This window comes from Carcharodon carcharias, chromosome 28 (assembly GCF_017639515.1).
Source record: "Carcharodon carcharias isolate sCarCar2 chromosome 28, sCarCar2.pri, whole genome shotgun sequence".
In the NCBI taxonomy this organism is placed as follows: Eukaryota; Metazoa; Chordata; class Chondrichthyes; order Lamniformes; family Lamnidae; genus Carcharodon; species Carcharodon carcharias.
The window spans coordinates 25,315,056-25,336,603 of NC_054494.1; the positions used below are offsets into that span (position 1 = coordinate 25,315,056).

At 40.8% G+C, this 21,548-nt stretch overlaps 2 protein-coding genes across 2 annotated transcripts; both read right to left on the reverse strand.

Annotated features, from left to right (window-relative positions):
- Positions 1-534: 534 nt before the first annotated feature.
- On the reverse strand, positions 535-4,887 carry lrit2 (leucine-rich repeat, immunoglobulin-like and transmembrane domains 2). Its single transcript, XM_041176632.1, has 3 exons — positions 4,844-4,887; positions 3,973-4,754; positions 535-1,325 (listed from the first exon to the last, which is right to left on the reverse strand). Exons 2-3 carry the CDS (start codon positions 4,739-4,741, stop codon positions 535-537), a joined length of 1,560 nt encoding a protein of 519 aa, XP_041032566.1. The 5' UTR covers positions 4,742-4,754; positions 4,844-4,887.
- A 6,322-nt stretch (positions 4,888-11,209) lies between these two features.
- On the reverse strand, positions 11,210-20,136 carry lrit1a (leucine-rich repeat, immunoglobulin-like and transmembrane domains 1a). Its single transcript, XM_041176227.1, has 4 exons — positions 20,015-20,136; positions 18,063-18,535; positions 14,515-14,820; positions 11,210-12,294 (listed from the first exon to the last, which is right to left on the reverse strand). Exons 1-4 carry the CDS (start codon positions 20,134-20,136, stop codon positions 11,210-11,212), a joined length of 1,986 nt encoding a protein of 661 aa, XP_041032161.1.
- Positions 20,137-21,548: the final 1,412 nt, after the last annotated feature.

Consider the following 21,548-nt stretch of genomic DNA (forward strand, 5'->3'; position numbering starts at 1 on the left):
TGAAATTGTCTATGTAAATCTATTACATTATAACTACATTCTCCTACCAGTCATGGCCCATTAGCTCTATGTCTCCCCGCTTCTCAGCCTGTATTGCAGAAAACTCAGCCCTCAACTAAATCTACTTCTCTGCTTTCCAACTTGTTGTGATTGTCACCATTTATAAATAATATTAAATCTAAACTTTAAAGTGAGACTAAATTATGTCCACGTGCCCTGGTCAAATTGTATCCCCCCTCTAGCCCCAGTTCATCAGAAGACAACACTTGCTTGTAATTCCTCGTGTACAGTGATACAGGAAATCAGCTTGCATGTACAAGGTTTTTGCTCTGCTTGTTAATGGCTATTAATCTGAATGTCAAGAGTGTATCTATAAATAGCAGTAACAGATGGGTGAGCTTTAACACAGACCACAATTACTGTGCCATATTGTCAACAGATGTGCAATATAGTCAGGGCATTCAGCCCTAATTATAAAATATTCATTGGTGGATAAATAAGTTTTAACTAAAACAAGCTAATATTGGCTTTTGCCTAATACAATTCATCACTATTCTTGTGCTCTGTCTTGACCTTGTGGGCTTTGTCATCTGATTTTTTACGTCTTCTCCTGTCTTCGTTGGAGTCTCTGTTACAAAGTTCAACATCGCTGCCTGTCTGCAGGCTGTCAAATGTGACATCCCGTGTCCCTGTTTTCAGTGCTTTCTCTCCCCGCCTTTGTTTTCGACAGAACTTGCCGCATTTGTCAAAGCAGCTGAAACGGGTCTCTGTCGTACAAGCGTACATCCCAGCCGGGACTGCCAAAACCATCGCGCACACAATGACTATAATGTGAATGAGTTTCTCTCTTTGCTCCATTTCACTGATATCACTGCCTGTAACAAATATAACGCATTGACCTCTTTTCGGAAGCTGGTTCCTCAGTGTCACACACACCTGGTACTTTGTTGCCGGAAACAGATCGTTAACTGAGTAAGTATTTACTCCTGGTCCAATGTAAATCATTTCCTTTTTAGCATCTTCAAATTTCCCAAAGTGCAGGGTGTACCAGGTCTCAGCAGGATTCTGAGTTGCTGCATACCACTCCAGGGTTATGCCGTATACCGTCTGCTTCGCAATCCTAACATCTATATAAACATTCTCCTCTTCGAAGGACGATACAGTAGGTAAAAATTCCGAAGTTAAAACTTTCACCAGGATCCGCACAGATGAGTTTCCAAGGTAGTTAGTAGTAATACACATGTAACTCCCTTCATCTGTCCTGTGGACTGAAGGAATCACTAGTTCCGACTTCACCGTTTCTTCATTAATATTTGTGAAAGACACTGTAATTAATGTAAAGATTTGTTTTACTTGTTTAATTTCCATAATTAATAATGCAAAATTCACACTTTATTTTATATAGACTATATACTATTGCCAAGACTCCCGCCATAAGCACAAAGGACAATAACAAAGGTCGCAGCTGTAGCTGCTTTAAGTTTATCCATATGACCAGTCTTTTCCCCTCCCAAAAGCTTCAGCTAAACCAGAATAAGATTGCTTCCTTCAGGAGAACCATCTTTTTATTTATTTCCCAATCAGGATGTCTATTTGCTCAGGGTAACTAAAATGGCTCTTTTAATAAATAGCTCAGAATAGAACATTACATGACACCAATGCATTTTCCCAGTGACCATTTTATCAATTTTAGACATTTTGTTCTATGCATGACTGTATTGTTGAAGGCATGGATGACAGTTCTACAAAAGTGAACATCTTATCTGTTTTGCATCCATTCCATGACTGAATCATTTCAAGTTCATGGCTGGCATGGACCAGAAACATTGGTGCTTCAGTACAGTGAGTGATAGCTTAGTCTTAGAAAATTGTTACTGCTGCATTATTGTAACATTCCTATTCCATACTTCCAATGTCATCTGCTCAGCCTCTCTGGGACAGATGAGAAAATGGTGCCAATTAGAGATATAAAATTGTGCTGAGACTCAAAATGCACTTCAGTTGGGCCATTTACAACATACATTTCTTTTCCTCCTTTGCTCCGGGAAGTAGGAGCAATTCTGCTGCATCAAGAAGGACCACCAATGTTTAAGGGCAATAGCAGATGGACAATAAATATGACCTTACCAGTGTCATGCAAATTCCCCAAACAAATATAAAAGAAACACAGGGCTTCTACCAATACTGCTCTTGCCTATGTATGTGATCATTCCTCCGATTCTCCCTGCCTTCTTTTGTACTGACATTTGTCTGGGTATGGTTAATTGCTCAGATTAAGTAAATAATAAACATTTTATTTCATGATTCAGCAATAAGTAGAGGAAGGAGATGAATTATAGTCAATTCAAGTACAGGAATTTAACAGAGTGAGATGGGTGAAATGAATTGTCTTTTTCTGCTTTGCGTTCTTTTAAAATAAGTTTTATTTGACTCATTACTTAGTTGATTAGGACATCCATTGAAGCGTATCTACTATGGCTTAATTGGTAGCATTCTTGCCTCTAAGTGAGGTTCAAGACCCACTTCAGAGACTTGAGCACAAAAATTTAGACTGGAATTCCAATACAGTGCTGCACTGAGAGAATGTTGCACTGTCAGATAAGATATTAAACCGAGATCCTGTTTGCCCCCTCATGTAAAAGTTCCATTGGTACTATGTTGACAAGAGCAGGGGAGTTATCCCTCATGGTCCTGGTCATTGTCAACATGATTAAAACAGTCATTTTCAGATTGCCATTTGTGGGAGCTTGCTTTGTGTAAATTGGGCACAGCATTTTCTACATTTCAACGATGACTACACTTCAAAATTAGTTAATTGGCAGTAAAGTGCTTTAGGGTGGTCTGTGATGGTGAAAGGCATCACTGCTTTGTATTTGTTACAATATTTGTTACAAATGCCCTGGGTTAGAATGAACTACATCAGGTAAAAAGCCCATATGGGACATGACTAAATACTAGAGCTGATCTCACAACTCTCATTTTAACTGTGCTCAGAAATTCGAAGGAATTCTGAATCCCAAGTGAAATGGTGAAATTGCTGTTCTTGTGCAATTGAGATCACGTTGCAGTGACACAAAAGTGATGGTACAAAATCTCACCCGATTTTTCCGAGAGGAAAAGAATAAGGTTCACTGGCATGATGGGAAATTGAATCCAAAGAAGTTAAAGAACAGTAGAATTTACAATCCATTCCTTCAGCACTTGGTGCTAGTAAGTTATACTTTTTTCAGTTTCCTTCACGAAGTATTACATTGCTGCGGGCAACTGGACCAGTTAGAACATTACCGATTCGTGATATCATTGGTGCAACAATACAGTGGAGTCTGAGATCAGAGCAGTAAAACTACTGAATAGTGAACTGCACGTTCTGACAAATCAAGTTATGGTTTAGGGGACAGAGGAATTGCTAGAAGAACTAAGTCTAAAGCCTATCTAGTTCACCTTCTACCATCCTGGTAGTCACGTGATACACTGCTAATAAAGTTGTTGACTAATCAGTCTCTATAAATTTCTATCAAGTAGCCTACTGCTGACTCAGAAATAACAGTTTGCAATGATGTCTTTTATGAAATGTGCATTCATACATATGCAGATCTCAGAGATTTCCTCGTGCTGAGTTGTAGGTCTACTGTTTTACAATGATATGGTTATCATCAACAACATGGGACAGGGAAAGTGTAACAGGAAGTAAACATGATATTTGCAGGAAGTGCAACTATACGCAAAATTTTGTAATTTAAAGTATGTAAATAACCATCATGTAATTCCTGTATGCATCACGTGATGCATCATCTTTTGCTTTGTGAATTAAACTCCTGTTAGACTCAAATCCATCCCATAATAAGTTTGTAACTGTGTTAGACGCAAATCCGTCTCATAATAAGTTTGTAAACTTTCATTTTCCAGAATACATATTTAATTGCTAAAAAAATGGCTAACTTTCAGATAGTAACAATAGCTTATTGTCCATACCATTAAATTTCCGAATGATCTTCACACCATTTGTCCACCATACTTTAGGGGTAGGACTCCCTTTAGCCTCACAGGACAAATGTACCTTCTGTCCAAACGGAACACTAATGTTTGTGTTCTCAGCCGTTGCTGTGGGTTTAAAACAACTTTTCAGTTCCACTTCGTAGAAAAATTTCCCCGCCCTGGAATCGGGGCCTGAACAGGATAGGTAAGAATTCATCAGAATAACAGGAGGGCTGATGGTTTTGACGAAGTGTGCAAAACCTTTAAGGCGGCAGTCACAGAGCCATGGATTATCATGGAGGGCCAGCACAGCGTTGGGGATACTTTGCTCCTGTCCCTCATGCTGCAGTGTTCTCTGATAGACCGGCCAATTTAAGAACACATCTGGAGAAATCACTGTAAGCTGGTTGAAGGATATGTCCAAGTAGGTCAAGTTGGTGAGATACCTCAGGGAATGCTCGGGAAGAACATCCAGCCTATTGCGCTTCAGATCCAAAATTTTCAAAGCCGGGCAATCCTGGAAAGCTGTCCATGGTACTGAACGCAGTTTGTTCCCCTGCAGTCGCAACTCGGCTAGACTGTGCAAATGTTGCAGACTCTTCGCATGCATGAGTGTGATAGAATTAAAATTCAGCCACAGGTATTCCAAGGCACGGGCTATGGGGAATGCACCGCGAGGTAATTCTTCCAGGTGGGAATTTTCTATTCTGACCTTTTTGACATCGAGTGGGATATTCTCAGGTATTCTTCGCAAAGAGGAAGACATGCAAATCAAACTTCTGTAAAACAAAACCATCCTTATTTTAAAATATCTATCCACAAATTTCACGTAATAGTGTTGAAATAACAATGGAAACCTGACCCTTACCTTCCAAAGCTTTCATTCCTGCAAGAACATTCTGGCACACAGGATGCAACTGTTCGTTTAGCACCACAGACGAGAAGAAGGCAGAAAATATTCCAAATTATGCCCATGTTTCCTTAAATGTAGGCAAGGCGCTTGTCTTCGCACCAGACGAGTCCACAATTGAGATTATATCGAATCTCATTAACAGTAATCTTATTTGACGTAACCTTGGACTCGGCCGGAGGCAAGATGTGTCGGAGAAGATAGTGTAAGATCCGACTCATTCTACAGAGAAACCACTTCACCCGAATTCGATTCGAATCAATTCGATTAAATATATACAAGTATTACATATTTGCGTGAAACATATTAGTATGTATTTAAATCGAACAGGGAATCTCTATTAAAAGGAGCAATTTATAAACGAAATTAATTCCAACATGTAAGTTTTAAACTAAAGTAAATATGATAAATACATGCTGTTTAAATTTAACTTTAAAGCCGCATCTATTTGCCTCTCTCAGTTTTTTAAATACACTTTATAGACAACCCTCTTCCAGATAAATGCCCCTAATTTCCTCCTCTCTGTGGACAGGTGATGATTTCTACATCTGATCTTATCTTACCTGTTCTTACTTGGTTTGAACGAGAGGCAAACTAAAAGTCCCTGTGGCTAACTGTACAAAATATTGATTTCAGTTTAAAATCTGCAAGATCAGCTCTTCTTGGAAAATATTTAGGAATTCGTGCCGAACGGTAACGAAAGGAAAGATTCGCAATCGTATGGCGCCTTTCACAGCTTCAGGAGATCTCAAAGCTCTTTACAGCCAAAATGAAGTACCCCTGTGGTGTACTATTGTAACGTCCACTTTAACCAGTGATTTTAAAGAGGTTAGTGCCTCGAGTCCGTACATGTCTGGACTTCATGCCCCTACATTCCCCGCAGTTCATTGCGCATAGGCATTTAAGTGCCAATAAAAAAACTAGGAAGCTGGCTCCCAATCTGACTTCCACACGCATTAAGGGTAGTGTCAGGCCTCTCCAGAAGTTGTCTCACGCTTTTACCTCCACCTGTATTCCCATTGTGAGACATAGTGTGGAACAACACGTGGAAATGGAAGGATTGTCCTATTTAGGAAAGCAGTGCACAAGCCCGGATACTGATTAGAGAGCAAGGAGGAGAAACTGCCAGCTCTTTATCATTTACAGGTGAGATAGCTCCCTCCAGTGAAAACTCCTCTGGAGAACTTGGCACATTGACTATGAAACCACACTGGATTCATAACTTAGTTGAGCAGTCAAATCCATGCCCTGGGGCATTAATCCAGAACTCAAAAGTTTAATTTTACATTAAAGTGGCAATTTCAAAGAAGTGAGGGGACCGATGTGAGAAATAGAAATCTCAACTGGTGCACTTTCAATTGTTTTTCTCTGATACTGTATGGTGCAGGGAGAGATAGGAATGATCATTCTGCATTTGACCCAATCTAGATTTGAACTTGAAATGTTTGTCTAGGTGTGAAAATTACAAAATTGTATCAGTCTCTAGAGCTAATATGTCTCATTTTGATGGGGACCCAAACTCACAGGCCAATATGAATTCTGAATCTTTAATGTAAAGAAAGATTTGCATAGTAACCTTATCATGTCTCTTAAAAATGTCTCAAAACACAACGCATATTGATTTGCTTTGAAATGTTCAGCACTGCAGAATATCCCACTAACAGCATGGTATAATTAATCAGTTTTTGATGATGTTGCATCACAAGAATGAAGGCAGTCATTTGGCTCTTCTGGCTCATCCATCTTTAGAAAACTAAAATCTTCCTCCCACCCCTCCTCCCAACAATTCCCCCACCCCCCGCACCACTCCCAGCCACCATCATTAAACATCTAAATGCCTTTTGAATACTCTAGAAGTTTTGGCTCTACTACACTACAATTCCAGGTATTGATCGCTCTTTATGTGAAGAAGTACTTGGTGGAATTGTTCTGAGGTTGAGTTTTATGTACCAGTTGTACCCATGTCTGTTTGTCCTACATTCTTGATTCAATTTGTAATATTACTTAGAATTAATTGTATATTCCATTCCATGCCATTTATATACATCTATTAGGTCTACTCTTATTCATTTCTTTTTTAGGCTTAAGGGATCAAATTCTATAGTCTCTCTTTGGCTCAGTCGTCTGGCACTTGGGATCAGCCACATTGCTCCTCTCTGCACCACTTGACTTTGCCCCCTTGTTTTATCCAAGTGAAGTATTCAGTGTGTGACCTTACAAAAGCACTAGAAAGTTCAGCATGATAGCCTCAGATTTATATTCCACTGACATGGTAATAAAAGGCAGCCTGCAGAAAAGTCTTGGAAAAGTCCCACATGAAAGACTGCTACACAACCTCAAGGTTGTGGGTAACTTAGAAAGAGGGGAATGATGGGGAAATGCATTGAGCAGAGTGCAGGCATGATTTCACAATATGTTCAGCCAGCATTCCTAAAATTGATTTGCTGCTTTCAGAATTCTGGATCTAGCACTGCTGAATATTTTGCAATACACAGGTACATCTATCATTGTTCATAATAGTTCCTTTCATAAAATAAAATATTACCCTATATTCAACTTCTTTGAAAATAAACTCCCTAGCTTGTATGAAGTTGAAAATGTAACTATTCATAGGGAAGGTTGTAGAAATAGAACCAAGGAACAAATTTAAATCCTGATTATCTTGAGTTCCATGCATACAAAAAAGCTAGGGAAGCTTACAGCTAGCTAGTGGAATTTGGTATAATCTTTTATAAGCTTTACTTACAGTGTAGCTTCTATAGGTAACAATATGTCTCTTTCTTCAATTGGGAGTGCCTGCAGTGATAGTCCAGGTTTGTCAATGAGAACTATCAATTCTGCTTCATGATCCACAGAAAGAGGTAAAAGCCCAGTGTGATGTGTTAGTATAATTTTTTGTTTCACTATATTTGACTATCACCCAGCTGGGTAGGGTCTGGTGAAAGCCACTCTGTCTCTCTCTCTCTGATCTTCTGGAAATGACTACCACAGTTACTGGTTGTGTTCTATCCTTTTGGTCATGTAGAATGCTTGACTTGGTCCAATTTCACCATGCCTCAACATATATTAATGCACACATATCACCTGATACAATTTGTCATACATTATTATTGGGTTGCATTTCCTGGTATTTCAAAGGTTAAGGGGCAGTTTAATTGAACTTTTCAAGACATTAAGGGGAACAGGATAGAAGAGATTGAGAAACTATTTCAGCTGGTTGGGGAGTTGAGGAATAGGGGGCATTGTTTAAAAATCAGAGCAAATCCTGACAAGGGTGAAATTCAGGAAAACTTCTACACAGAAAGGATCTGTTTTACTCTGTTTCCCAAATGGCAATCAATGCTAGATCAATGGCTAATTTTATAACTGAGATTGATAGATTTATGTTAACCAAAGGTATTAAGGGATGTAGGTGGGTATATAGAGTTAGATCATAGATCAGCCATGATCTCACTGAATGACAGGACAGGCTCAAGGGGCTTAATGGCTCCCTCCTGTTCCTATGTTCATCTGTTTCTAAGTACATTAAAAAATGCTCCAATTATGCTGACTTTAGTCTGCTCTCAAAGTGTAAGATACTGTTTGAGTCTGACTTCAGGATACAGAACTCCTTGTACCATGATGTAGCATGTAGCATGGTTTAAATTAGCTGGATCTGCAGATGATAAATAGCTCAATTAATGCTTTAGCCAAACGGGCAATAGTTCTGCACAAAGTTGCCTGAAGACCATCATCACCATTTTTCGCAAGGTAATAAATGAGCATAAAATTTCGATCACGAGGAACATTGCTTTCAGATACTGCTGGTATTCGAACATTTATTGAAGAGATGATATGTGTGTGTGTTGGCTCAGTGACGAATGTTCAAAAGTCCTGAGCCAATTGCAAAACGCATCATCAAAATGCTTCTTTTCTTCGGGACAGCACTAAACTCTAGGTGACAGCACAAAAGAGAAACAATAAATACTGGTAGAAAAACACCCACAGAGCTAATTGTTGTATTCTCAGAGATTCATAACATAAGTAAAATACACAAGTGCCATCCAACAAAAGTACAAATAACTTATGCTGACCATGTTGTTACATAAAGTGTTTGTCACTCTTGGGGAGCAAGACATGGGGGATTGACAGAGAAACATCATCATAACATGATACAAAAAATGATGAAGAAAAGATGAGATCTATTTTTTGAAAGATGTGGAAGGAACTTATTTCCCACTGAATACAAAAAGACATCCAAACTGAGCAATTAATAAAAGTAGAGATTAACAGAGAAGCAACAGATTAGAGATTGGCCTTTCACCACTGAGTTCAAATCCAACCTTGATGATGGGTTGATAGTGCATCTTTTGTCTGTTGAGTGTAAAGGTCATAATGTGATTTGGCTCAGTCCAGCCCATGATTGGTCAGAAATATTATTCAGGCGGGTCCAAGGATGGTTGGTGTGGAAAATGAAAAAAAAACACGGTGCAGGTAGGGTTGAGGCACAGTGTTGGAGAAGATTGGAAGGAGCTCTGCTCTGCTTCTGGCTGTGCTGTATATGACTGGAAATGCACGATATTGACATTAGGAACCTGAAATGGAAAGTGTTTCATTTCCTTTTTTGTATTCATTCATGGGATGTGGGCTTTGCTGGCTGGTCCAGCATTTATTGCCCATCCCTAATTGCCCTTGAGAAGGTGGTGCTGAGTTGCCTTCTTGAACCACTGCAGTCCAAGTAGCATAGGTACATGGACAGTTCTGTTAGGAAGGGAGTTCCAGGATTTTGACCCAGCAACAGCAAAGGAACAACGATCTATTTCCAAGTCAGGGTGGTGAGTGACTTGGAGGGGAACTTCCAGGGGTGGTGTTCCCAGCTATCTGCTGCCCTTGTCCTTCTAGATGGCAGTGGCCGTGGGTTTGGAAGGTGCTGTCTAAGGAGCCTTGGTGAATTCCTGCAGTGCATCTTGTAGATGGTACCCACTGCTGTTACTGTGCATCGGTGGTGGAGGGAGTGAATGTTTGTGGATGTGGTGCCAATCAAGCAGGCTGCTTTGTCCTGGATGATGTCAAGCTTCCTGAGTGTTGTGGGAGCTGCACTCATCCAGACAAGTGGGGAGTATTCTATCATACTCCTGCCTTGTGCCTTGTAGATGGTGGACAGGTTTTGAAGAGTCAGGAAAAGAGTTACTCACTACAGGATTCTGAGCCTATGACCTGTTCTTGTAGTCACAGTATTTATATGGCTAGTCCAGTTCAGTTTCAGTTCAATGGTAACCCCCAGGATGTAGATAGTGGGGGATTCAGTGATGGTAATGCTATTGAACGTCAAGGGGCAATGGTTAGATACTCTCTTGTTGGAGATGGTCATTGCCTGGCACTTGTGTGGTGCAAATGTTACTTTCCACTCGTCAGCCCAAGCCTGGATATTGTCCAGGTTGTGGATCACTTCAGTATCTGGGGAGTTACAAATGGTGCTGAACATTGTGCAATCATCAGCAAACATCCCCACTTTGGACCTAATGATGGAAGAAGGTCATTAATAAAGCAACTGAAGATGGTTGGGCCTAGGACACTATCCTGGGGAACTCCTACAGTGATGTCCTGGAGATTACATCCTTGTTGATCTTAAAATAATAACTCAAAATACAGACTGTGTTGTGGTATGAGATTTATAGTTGTACATTTCCACAGCCCATGGTGAAAGAGGTCATAATACTAACTGGTACACGATTCTGAAAATTTCTTTGAAAATATTTTGCCTCTATGAATAGTGTTGCCAACCTTCCAGGATTGGCCTGGAGTCTCCAGGAATTGAAGATCAATCTCCTGAACACTGCTGTGTGTGACCCTGGAGAAAAATCATTGGGACATTAAAAGAGATTGTTTTACTTTGTCATTTTCTTTAAACATTTCTCTTTACCAGATATAGAAATATTAAAAATTGGGAAAAGAAAAGGCTGTTTGGCTGACAGTCAAGCATCGTCCAATTGGGTAATGAGTCTTTTTGCTCTCTAATTGCATTGCGTGGCAGTACGTCACAAGGATGGATGTGTTGGCCAAATAATGGCTGAAGCATAGGGAAAATCATGTGAAAAACCTCTAGAAGTACAATTAACAATTCACAGTTGGCAACCCTATTCACGAAGAGTCCAGGAACATGGTTTGTTGCCTTAAACATTCTCCAAACATATTGGTTGTACTGAGGTGCTGGAGTATGGTGGTCAGATTGGTCTGGCCTATATGTTAGATTTTCAGGAGAAATGCTGGGGACCTTACTTTTTTTTCTAAATATATTACCAGTTTGATGAACAGGTTTGATTGATCCAAATGGATATGGGTCAATCAGCAGAAATATTCATTCTGTTGAGCTTCATTATTTGTTGCTTCTTCAGAATCTAAACTGGACCTTGGTGACAGAAGTCTATTCGACTCATCTTTGTTGTGGCAGGTCAGGTACTCCCCTTCAGTGCCACTGGGCTTGGGCCCTGTTGACAGGCTTTCAAATGTAACATATGAGTCATTTTGGAAGCCCTCTTCTGGGGGCTTGATCAGGAACTTTCTGCAGCGCCTCTTCAAGGCCCCACCGCAGACAATGAGGGTGAGAGGGACCACAATCACGCAGGCCACTGTGATCACCACCACATTAATTAGTTTTTGTGTCCCACTCGCATGAGCCACCTCATCTGTGGAGAAAATCACACACTGCTCTTTCCTGGGCACGAGTCCTTTCACACAAATGCAAACTATATATTTGGTCTGTGGCATTAATCCATCAATGGTGATTTTGGTCTTTCCAGGACCCACATTGATTCTACGCATGTCCCTTTCGCCAAAAATAGTATATAGAATACTAAAAATGGTGATATTTGTAGCCTTTGGGGATCTCCAAGCCAGAGAAACACTATGATAGGTACCCCCTATAACTCTCACACTTCTGACCAGACAGTCTGGTTCCGGCTGTATTGAAGAAGGACTAAATGTAATATTATTGGGATCATTGGCGCTTCGCTTTTCCAATAAGCCACTAACTTCAGAAGGATTCATAGTCTGCAAAACGGTCTCTGCTGCATCTTCATTTGGCTTAATCTGATGATTACGCACGAGAGAGTAATCTGTCCTACCTACAGCATAGGATCTCTTTGGTGACTCTTTTGGTGATACTGTGGTACTTGCATACCTGGCCATCAGCTTCTGATTGTATGCTGCAGTATTTTGATTCCTCATTTTTCTGATGCACATTCTTTTGAATGTGCTTTTGATTGGTACCAAAGCAATGGCAGAGTTCACCACAAGAAGGGATATCGAAGCATCTGTTGTACCCACCAAATTATTGGCTCTGCACAAATATTTACCAGAATCCTGATAGGATGCAGCTGATAGACTGAATGTAGACCACTTCAATCTCTCGTCAGAATTGTCCAGAATCACTGTAAAACACAATGAATGCAACATACCAGATAATATTTGCGATAGGACAAAGCAGCCTGCTTGATTACCACCCCTATCCACCACCTTAAACATTCACTCCCTCCACCATTGACACACAGTGAGAGCAGTGTGTACCAACTACAAGATGCACTACAGCAACTCACCAAGGCTCCTTTGACTGCACATTCCAAACTCGCAACCTCTACCACCTAGAAGGACAAGGGCAGCAGATGAAGGGGAGTATCACCACATGCAAGTTCCCGTCCAAACCACACATCACCCTGGCTTGAAAATATAACACCTTTCTTTCACTGTTGAGGGTCTAACAGCACTGTGAGTGTACCTTCACCGCATGGTCTACAGTAGTTCAAGAAGGCAGAACACCTACACCTTCTCAAGGGCATTTAGGGATGGGCAATAAATGTTGGCCTAGCCAACAAAGCCCACATCCGATGAACAAATAAATAAAAGTATAGGAGTTACTAGAACAGTGAGGTTTTTTTTTAGTTAAAGTTAAAGCCATTCAAATGTGCCTACTGTTCTTCCTCATCTATCAGTTCTGTATGTCGAAACTGTCAACAAACCTTGTGACTCTCCCTTACAGATACAAAACAATCTTAAAGAAAGAGAGAAAAAGACACACATTTCATGACAGTTCTTCCGATTTGATGCCTAAAAATACAAAGGACAATGGTTCTTTAATTGACCTCGGAAATTTTCAAGAAGGTACAATTATTTAGATTTACCTCCTAAGACCACGTTCCGATAAGGAGTTCTTGAACAGTGGTCTTAAAAAGGCAGGTCAAGCAGGCAGCTAAAAATAACAGACAGATGTATTTCACTTCACTGTACATTGTATTGCACAACAGGATTTCAAGGCCTTGATCTTTTGTCACAACTTGCAGGTAAAATTTTTAGCTCAGTGGGCGGGCGGGCAGATGTGTTCCCGACCCAACCGAATGAGAAATGACACGCAATGACGTTGAGCTTGTGTCCCGACGCTATCGTTCACTTGCGTGATATTTCATTTGGCGGGGGCACACCACAGTTGACAGCGCGCCCACCGACAATTAAAAGGCCTATTAAGGCCATTAAAAAAATTAATTAAAAGAAATTTTTCGCTGCCCATCCAACCTTACGGTTGGCAGGCAGACGAAAAGGCCGAGCGGCCGTTGCACTTTTTTGGAAACCTCATCCACGGGCGGGAGGGATGATGTTTCCAAAAGCAAATAAAAATCAAATGAAAACTTTATTTTTTCATTAATAACATGTCCCTGTTCATGTGACAGAGTCGCGTGAGGGGACATGTTTCAAACATTTATAAAATCTTTCATTTCTTTTTTTAAAAATCAGTTCATCTCCCTGAGACAGCTCTCTGCCTCAGGGAGATTGTGTAGTGCGCACTTGTGCGCATGCGGGAAGTTCGCGTTCGCCCTGCTCGCACTCCCACTCATCTTTCACGCTGAGTGGGCCTTAATTGGCCTGCCAACGTAAAATTGCCTTCGGACTGGCTCCGCCCAATCCCGCACACTAAGGGCAAAACTCTGCGCGTGTGTTTCATAAACTATTATGGGTAAATTATAGCGGGCAATCTACCGATAAGATTTTTAGGCAAGGAAAATACGAGTTACTGAACCAAGAGGGTAATCGATTTGAGCTGCAATTCAGTCATGACCTAATTAAATGGCAGAACATGCTCGAGGGGTTGAATGCCTTACTCCTCTTCCTACGCTAAATTACAAACCTTAATCCTGTTTAATTGGGTTAATCCAAGAAAAATCAAAGTTTTATGGAAAGGAAAAGCCTATTAGGAATGCTAGAAGTAAACGCATGTGTCTCAGCAGTACTTAGACATAAATGTTTGAAGTAAAGCAATATTTATGGACATGTAAAACACATGGATTATGCAACACTTGATGGATAACTGGGTGTGGTGATAAGACAGTGTTTTATTCAGGTGATCATAAATTGTTGAACTACATGAGCAAACTTGAATGTTTTAAATCACAACCTACAATTAGATTATTCCCTTGTAGTCACAGTCACATTGCCCATATAGTTCATAAGATCTGTTCTTGATCTGTATTTACTCAGTAGATATGTTGACCTCCTCAGTGTATGTAAATAACAACTACTGCATATTGGAGCCTAATGTTTCTTAAGTATGCTGTAACCAGTTAGAAAATGACTTAATTTGTCTTCAGTGCCCAGACACCTACCTGTTCCATTCAGCAGGATATTATCCAGTCTACTCCAGCTGATGTCAGGGATGGGAACTCCTGTAGCCACACAATGCAGTGAGACAGAGCTCCCCGTGACTCTGGTCACTTTAGCTTCTGCAGCATGAATAGTTGGACTCTGGCACTTTTTTAGCTCTATGCTGCTGAATAGAGATCCCGAGAGATTTTCTGGCCCAGAGCACATTAATCCAGGGTCCATCAATGTTGTAGTTGGATTGTGCATCTTAACAAAATGAACTAGTTCTGACAATCTGCAGTCGCATTTCCAAGGATTGTTGTGTAGTCCTGTTGAAGGGAACATGTTTGCATATTTTGTTGAGATGAAAGAATTACAAAAATGTCATAGATCTGAACTGTTGGATATAATTTCTTCCATTTTAGAACATATGTATTTAAGATATACTCCATACACACCCTTTAATTCTGGATTCAGCCCCCAGACCCCAGTTTCCAGGTCTTTTCTGAAGTTTTGATGTGAGCTATTGGCTTAGGGTATGGTTCCATAGATCTTGGTAGTCCAAGAGACCAACCAGTCACCAGGCAGTGAGCCATACTCTGGAGCACATCACAGCCAACTACCATCATATCCTCATCTGACATGCAGATATGTATTTTCCAGCACTGGACAGTGATTAGGAGCAGGGACAAGTCTTAAACAGTAACCCTGCCTGATATTTGCCACACCAGGAATGCCAAGCCCAGTTGTAGTGTCCCCATTGCCACACCACCTGAAAATGGCGAAATGAGCACATGCGATATATTAAACCTATGGCTTTTCTGGTCTGTTGGATAAAATATTCTACACCCTGTATAACACAATAGAAGGATATTCCTGAGAAGGAAGTTGCACAACCCTGAATTCTAAGATGATTAAGAAAAAAGTAAAAGTGACCTCTATATGCATTTAGCAGCATCTATTCTTAAATACAGCAGAACTATATAAGTGATGAAACCAAAATGCTGCACGAAAATACAACCCGATGTTTGAAAACACATTGGGCAGAATTTTCTGCCTGGTGGGCCTGACCCAACCTCTGACGGGCGGGCAGCCAATACCCGCTAGAGAAGTGGGCCCCGCCACCATTTTACATGGGCGGGCCAATTAAGGCCCTCGGGGGTGGTGGGGGGGGGGGAAATCCCCAAATACGAGAGTGCGCTCTTTCTCGCTTGCGCACAAAAGAAAGCACATCTCCCTGAGGATAAGCGCAGCCTCAGGGAGATCGCTTCCACTTTGAAAAAGATTAAAAATAGAGAAAAATAAATTCCCTAACATGGCCCCCTCATGTGACATGAGTTGGGACATGTTCATAATTTACGCGATAACTTTATTAAACTTTTTAAAACCCTGCATGAAACCTCATCCCACCGCTGGTTGAGGTTTCATGTTTCTTCTATTGCCCACCGGGGCTCCTGGCCTGCCTGCCAGCCTTAAGGTTGGACGGGCAGGCCCTTTAATTGTTTAAGTGATCCTGTCAATGGCCTCAATTGGCCATTGACAGGTTGGCAGGTACGCAACTGATTTTGCTGCGCCCCCGGCCTTCCTGAAAATTTAAATGGGGTGGGATGAAGTCAGGGGTTCCACCCAACGTCATCCCGCATCATTTTATGCGTCGGCAAGCGGGCCTCGCCCCCTGCTCGCCAATGGCAAAACTCTGCCCATTTGTGTTTAGTTGTTGACATTACAATATGACTTGATAAGGAGAAGGTATTGGACAGGCTGCCTACACTTAAAGAGGACAAGGCACCAGGATCAGATGAAATGCATCCAAGTTTACTGACAGAGATGAGAGTGGAAATTGCGGAGGCATTGGCCATAATTTTTCAGTCGTCCTTAAAGGCAGGGATGGTTCCAGAGGACTGGAGAATTGCAAATGTTACACCCTTATTCAAAAAAAGGTGTAAAGATAAGCCCAGCAACTACAGGCCAGTCAGTAGTGGGGAAATAATAATTCAGGACAAAATGAATGGTCATATGGATAAATTTGGGTTAATTAGGAAAACCAGCATGGATTTATTAAGGGAAAATGGTGATTAACCAAACTGAAGTTTTTGAAGAGATAACAGAGACGTATGATGAGGGGAATGCAGGTGATGTGGTGTACATGGACTTACAAAAGGCTTTTGAGACAGTGCCACACAACAGATTTGTGAGCAAATTTATAATTCATGGAATAAAAAGGACAGTAGTAAAATGGAAATGAAGTTGGCTGAGTGACAGGAAACAGAGAGTAATGGGTAATGGATGATTTTTGGGCTTGAGGAGGGTTTACAGTGGAGTTTCCCAGGGGTCAGTGTTGGGACCTTTGCTTTTTCTGATATATATTAATGAACTGGACCTTGATGTACAGGCCACAATTTCAAGACTTGTGGATGATATGAAACTTGGTAGCATTGTGAACTGTGAGGATGATAGTGTAGAACTTCACAAGGACAAGAACTAGTTGGTGGAATGGGAAGACAGGTGGCAGATGAATTTCAATGCAGAGGAACGTGAAGAGATTCATTTTGGTAGGAAGAACATGGAGAGACAATATACAATAAAAGACACAAGGGTGGTGGTGGGCAGGGGAGATGGGGGTTGCAGGAGCAGAGGGACCTGGTTGTATATGTGTATAAATCATTGAAGGTGGTAGGACATGTTGAGAGATGGGTTAATAAAGCATACCGTAGCCTAGGCTTTATTAATAGGGGCGTGGAACAAGAGGCTATGTTGAATTTGTATAGGACACTAATTTGGCCTCAGCTGCCATATTGTGTCCAGTTCTGGGTGCTGCACATTATGAAGCGTGCGAAGGTATTGGAGAGAGTGCAGAAAAGATTCACAAGAATGGCTCCAAGGGTGAGGAACTTCTGTTATGAAGATAGATTTGAGAAGTTAGGACTGTTTTCTTTGGAGAAAAGAAAGCTGAGAGGAGATTTGATAGAGGTTTACAAAATCATGAGGGGTCTGGACATAATAGATAGGGCGCAGATTTAAAATAATTGGTAAAAGAAGCAAAAGCATCATGAGGAAAAACTTCATCAGGCAGTGAGTGGTTAGGGTCTTGAATGCACTGCCTAAGAATGTGGTGGAAAATGTTCTATTGAAGCATTCAAAAGGGAATTAGACTGTTATCTAAAATGGAAGAATGCATAGGGTTATGGCAGAAGGCAGGCAAATGACAATAAGCGAATCATTTGGTGCAGAAACAATGGGCTGAATGGCCTCCTTCTGCACTGTAACATTTTTGAGTTTCTGTGACTTTAACCGTGACAGGCTAAAGTCAAGTGATTCAAAGTAACTAAGTTGAGGTGGCCATATGTCAGACAGACACTTGCTATGCTGAAAAATGTGAACAAAGTGTGTAGCAGGAGAATAGCAAATTTCTGTTATATATGACACTTTCTCCAAAACTGTTAACTTAACAAGAAACTAATCATCAATTATTCAGCTAAAGATCTACTTCTCATTAGAATAGAAAGACATTGATGGGTTTGTGTACAAATTATTCTACCAGACAATAGAAGTGAGCTTTCTTTATGCCTACCTATGATACGTTTTGGACTGTAGGTTGATGAAGTTGTATTGGCTGCCTTTGGAACAGTCAGCCATGTTGAGATCACTTTGGATGACAGCGTAGTCAGCCTGTTATCTGATAAATCCAGGTAGGTGATGTTTCTGAAATAAGTGGCTGCTTTGTTGGGGAATGATCGAAGGATGTTACCATGTAAATCAAGGAGCCAGAGTTGTGGCAAATAGGAAAGGGCTTCCCATGGAAAAGTTGAAAGAGCATTGCCATCCAATCGAAGTTCCCTCAGTGCAATTAGGCCTTGCAAACTCTCCCCATTGAAGCTGCTGATGGAGTTACAGGACAGCCAAAGGCATTCCAGACTGGAGACAGAAGAAAAGGCTTGCATGGAAACTTGTCTGATTAATGTTTTCTCAATCACCAGCTTTAAAGTTTGAGCCGGAATGTGGCTTGGAATCAGGGTCATTTCTGGGTTATTACAAAGCACAGTCCTGAAAGTGAAGAACATATTTGTTGGTTTAATTATTCTCTACAGGCTGCAAAATAATATAACATGCTGTTAAGATAAGAGAAGGCAACATGGCCACTTGTCTACTTGTTTGTTGCTCGAGTTTTCTCCCCTCTTCTCTTGAAAACAGGGTCTGTAAATGCTACCAATTCTTCTGTATTATGTCCTTATAGTTATCCTCAAATTTTGACCTAGGCAGTGCTTGGCAGCATGTTATGCTACTCTGAAGGGCAGGGATCATGAGAGCAAAGTCAGATCCAAGCTTCATCTGATCACCATATCAATATTTTTGCATTGCTGAAGTGGACAAGAAGACCCCTGGCTGATTTAACCCTCCCTAACCCAGGATGCCGATTGTAATGCCCTGACTCCTGCCTTAGCTGAAATCTGGCCTTTGTCTTGCTTGGCCTCCGGCTTCACTACCAACTGGAGAACATTTGGCCCAAAAAGCCTCATTGTCTTTCAGGTGGCTTCTGTACTGCTCAAAGCAACACATAATACCAGGGGTAGAGAGGTGTCCCTTACACCGAGCATTACTGAGGCACAAATGAAAGGAAACGTAATGCAGAATCATTTATTTGCGTCATTTAGGAGTAATTATAATAAACCTGATGTCACTGCAGGTGGAAAATGCCAGAAGCAGCAGAGCCAAATGGGGAGCCAGTGGAGCGACTCCCAATGAAGTTTTCACCACATTCCATTGGAGTTACTGCATCTCTGCACCTGAGTGAAAAATATAGCTTAATTTTATTTATTTTCTCTTTGATTTTCTCATTTACCATCAAGCATACTCCTGCATTTGTCAGTAACATGCACTATGGCCGTGCAATCTAAATCCAAGTGCCTCAATGAAGGGATAAGGAGCCTTACTTTTAATCAGATAAGATGGAAAAGTCTCAACTAATCATTACGAGCTAATGGATGAGGCCAACAGCTAGGGATGAGTGGCTTCTGACCTTCCATCATAACAGAAGCACTGCATAATAATTTCCTGAACTGAATGTTATTTCAATATTTATCATGTTGTTTTATTTTACTAAAAGCTATATAGATGAGGTGCAAAGAAAATTGTATTGAGAAAGCAAAATGCAATGGTAAATATTAAATATTCTGCATTGGATTTAGGAAACTGAAACACAGCAAAGTTGTCTTCAATGCTTTTTCAGCATTGTAAAATATTTACGAAAATACGCAATGATATTCTACAATTTACAACAGTACAAAATGCATATACATTGATATTACCCCAGATACCAAATCATCAGAGATAGTCACTTAAAATTGATTAAAAGAACACAACCAAAATGAATCACTGCAAGTAAATAAGTTGAACATTGGAGATGATAAATGGATGCGTGGAACATCGGAAAAGAGAATTTCCACTGTATAAATATCCAGTCTGAGTTTTCAAAAGATGATATGTTCCTCCTAAACTAAGACCAAACTTGAAATGCTGAGATACCTTGCCTTGAGTTCATCACTGTGACTCTGGAAGGTGCAGGTGCATTGGGAAGGACACAAGCAGAATGTTAGAGCCAGACATCCAAAACACATAAAGCAAAGCAACCAGGTGTTGGGTGACATTTTCTCTGCTCCTCACAGTACTCGAGATCGGAAGGTCTGTTCTGCTTAACTCGACTTCAGCAGCATCTCTCGTCTTTGTGGCTCACAATCCCAAAGTCCTCAGCTGCTACAGTGAATCCAGAGATAAAAAGGATAGAAAAGGATTAAGGAGGGCTTTTTAGTTATTTTCACTTAGGTGCTTATGCATTCTGCAATCGTGAGAATGACATATAGTCTGGGCACAATAGGGAAATATACTGAGAGAACTAACATGCAAGGGTGTGAATTGTCCCAGCTTTATTTTCTTCTCTTCAAATGCATAAGTATTTATATGCATAGATGAGATTTAATGCAGGGTAACATTTTATGGTGTTTGTGTAGGAGAATGGGACTAGGTGGTCCAGTTGGAACAGAACGCTAGCGTAGAGTTGATGAGCCTATGGTCTGTTTCTGTGTTATATCATTTTATGACTGAAACAAAAGCAATACATTAAATAATTAAATGTCAAATATTTAATTTTGAGCACTGTTCATTACCTGTTAAAAGGCAAAGGCAATTAAACTTCCATGAAACCAAAGGTAAATGCTGTGTGCAGTATGGTTGACATTTAGTCATATTTAAGTCTGTTATACCCTTCACTGCAGCAACAGACAAGTCCAATCCAAGAGTGACACAATGCTCAAGCTGTGCTTGGGTAATATACTTGAGGTAAAACCTAATGGAGGAAAAGACCTCCGGGGGGTACGTGTAAATGGGGGACCATTTAAAAGGCAAATTCACCACAAAGTAAGTGCATTTTAAAAAGCCTTTTAAAAGTCCTTCTTGCAGTGCTATTTTGTTCCTATCTGGCAATTAGGCTTTCATGAGCCTTAGTTAAGTCCTTTATTTTGCCACATGCCTCAAAATCAACAAGGGCTGGACAATATATGCTGGCCAGAGACAACATCATCCTAAAAATGAATAAGAGAGATAAAAATGGCCTTAACTGGCAAGAATGTTTTCCACTAGGAAGCCTTCAAGGTGACTTGTTTGAAGGAAAAATGGGCAAGTAGCAAGAGGCCAAGAAGATCAGTCTTTCTGATGGGTGCTCTGTGCTCTCCTGTCCCCACCTACACCTCAACAATTGCAAAGAAGTAGAAAACCTCACCAGGCAGACATTTGTAAGAGGTTCCTCTTTCCAGTGATGTCTGCACCAGTGGAAATCACAGTGGCAGCACAATGAGGTGTGACCACTTTGCTAGAAGGTTCTTCAGCAGCCCTCCACATTATAGAATTGCATGAAAGAGGGCATGCCACATGATTAGAAACCAGTGTTGCCTATTTGCCCACACCTATCAAAGTGCTACAAAGCATCTCTGTGGGCCCTGCCAAACTCTAACTATGGTAACTTGCTGTCTCAGCATCTATTTGTTTACATCCCTAGATCTTTCTA

Bases quoted from the DNA above. Each gene is read 5' to 3' on its own strand.
- lrit2 (XM_041176632.1), bottom strand. From the start codon at position 4,741: ATGTCTTCCTCTTTGCGAAGAATACCTGAGAATATCCCACTCGATGTC. The intron at 1,326-3,972 runs GTATGGACAATA...CATTAATTACAG, and splicing joins GATCATTCGGAAATTTAATG to TGTCTTTCACAAATATTAAT.
- lrit1a (XM_041176227.1), bottom strand. From the start codon at position 20,136: ATGTCACCCAACACCTGGTTGCTTTGCTTTATGTGTTTTGGATGTCTG. The intron at 18,536-20,014 runs GTATCTCAGCAT...CTTCACTTTCAG, and splicing joins AGTGATGAACTCAAGGCAAG to GACTGTGCTTTGTAATAACC. The intron at 14,821-18,062 runs GTAGGCATAAAG...TCCCTTCAACAG, and splicing joins CAGTCCAAAACGTATCATAG to GACTACACAACAATCCTTGG.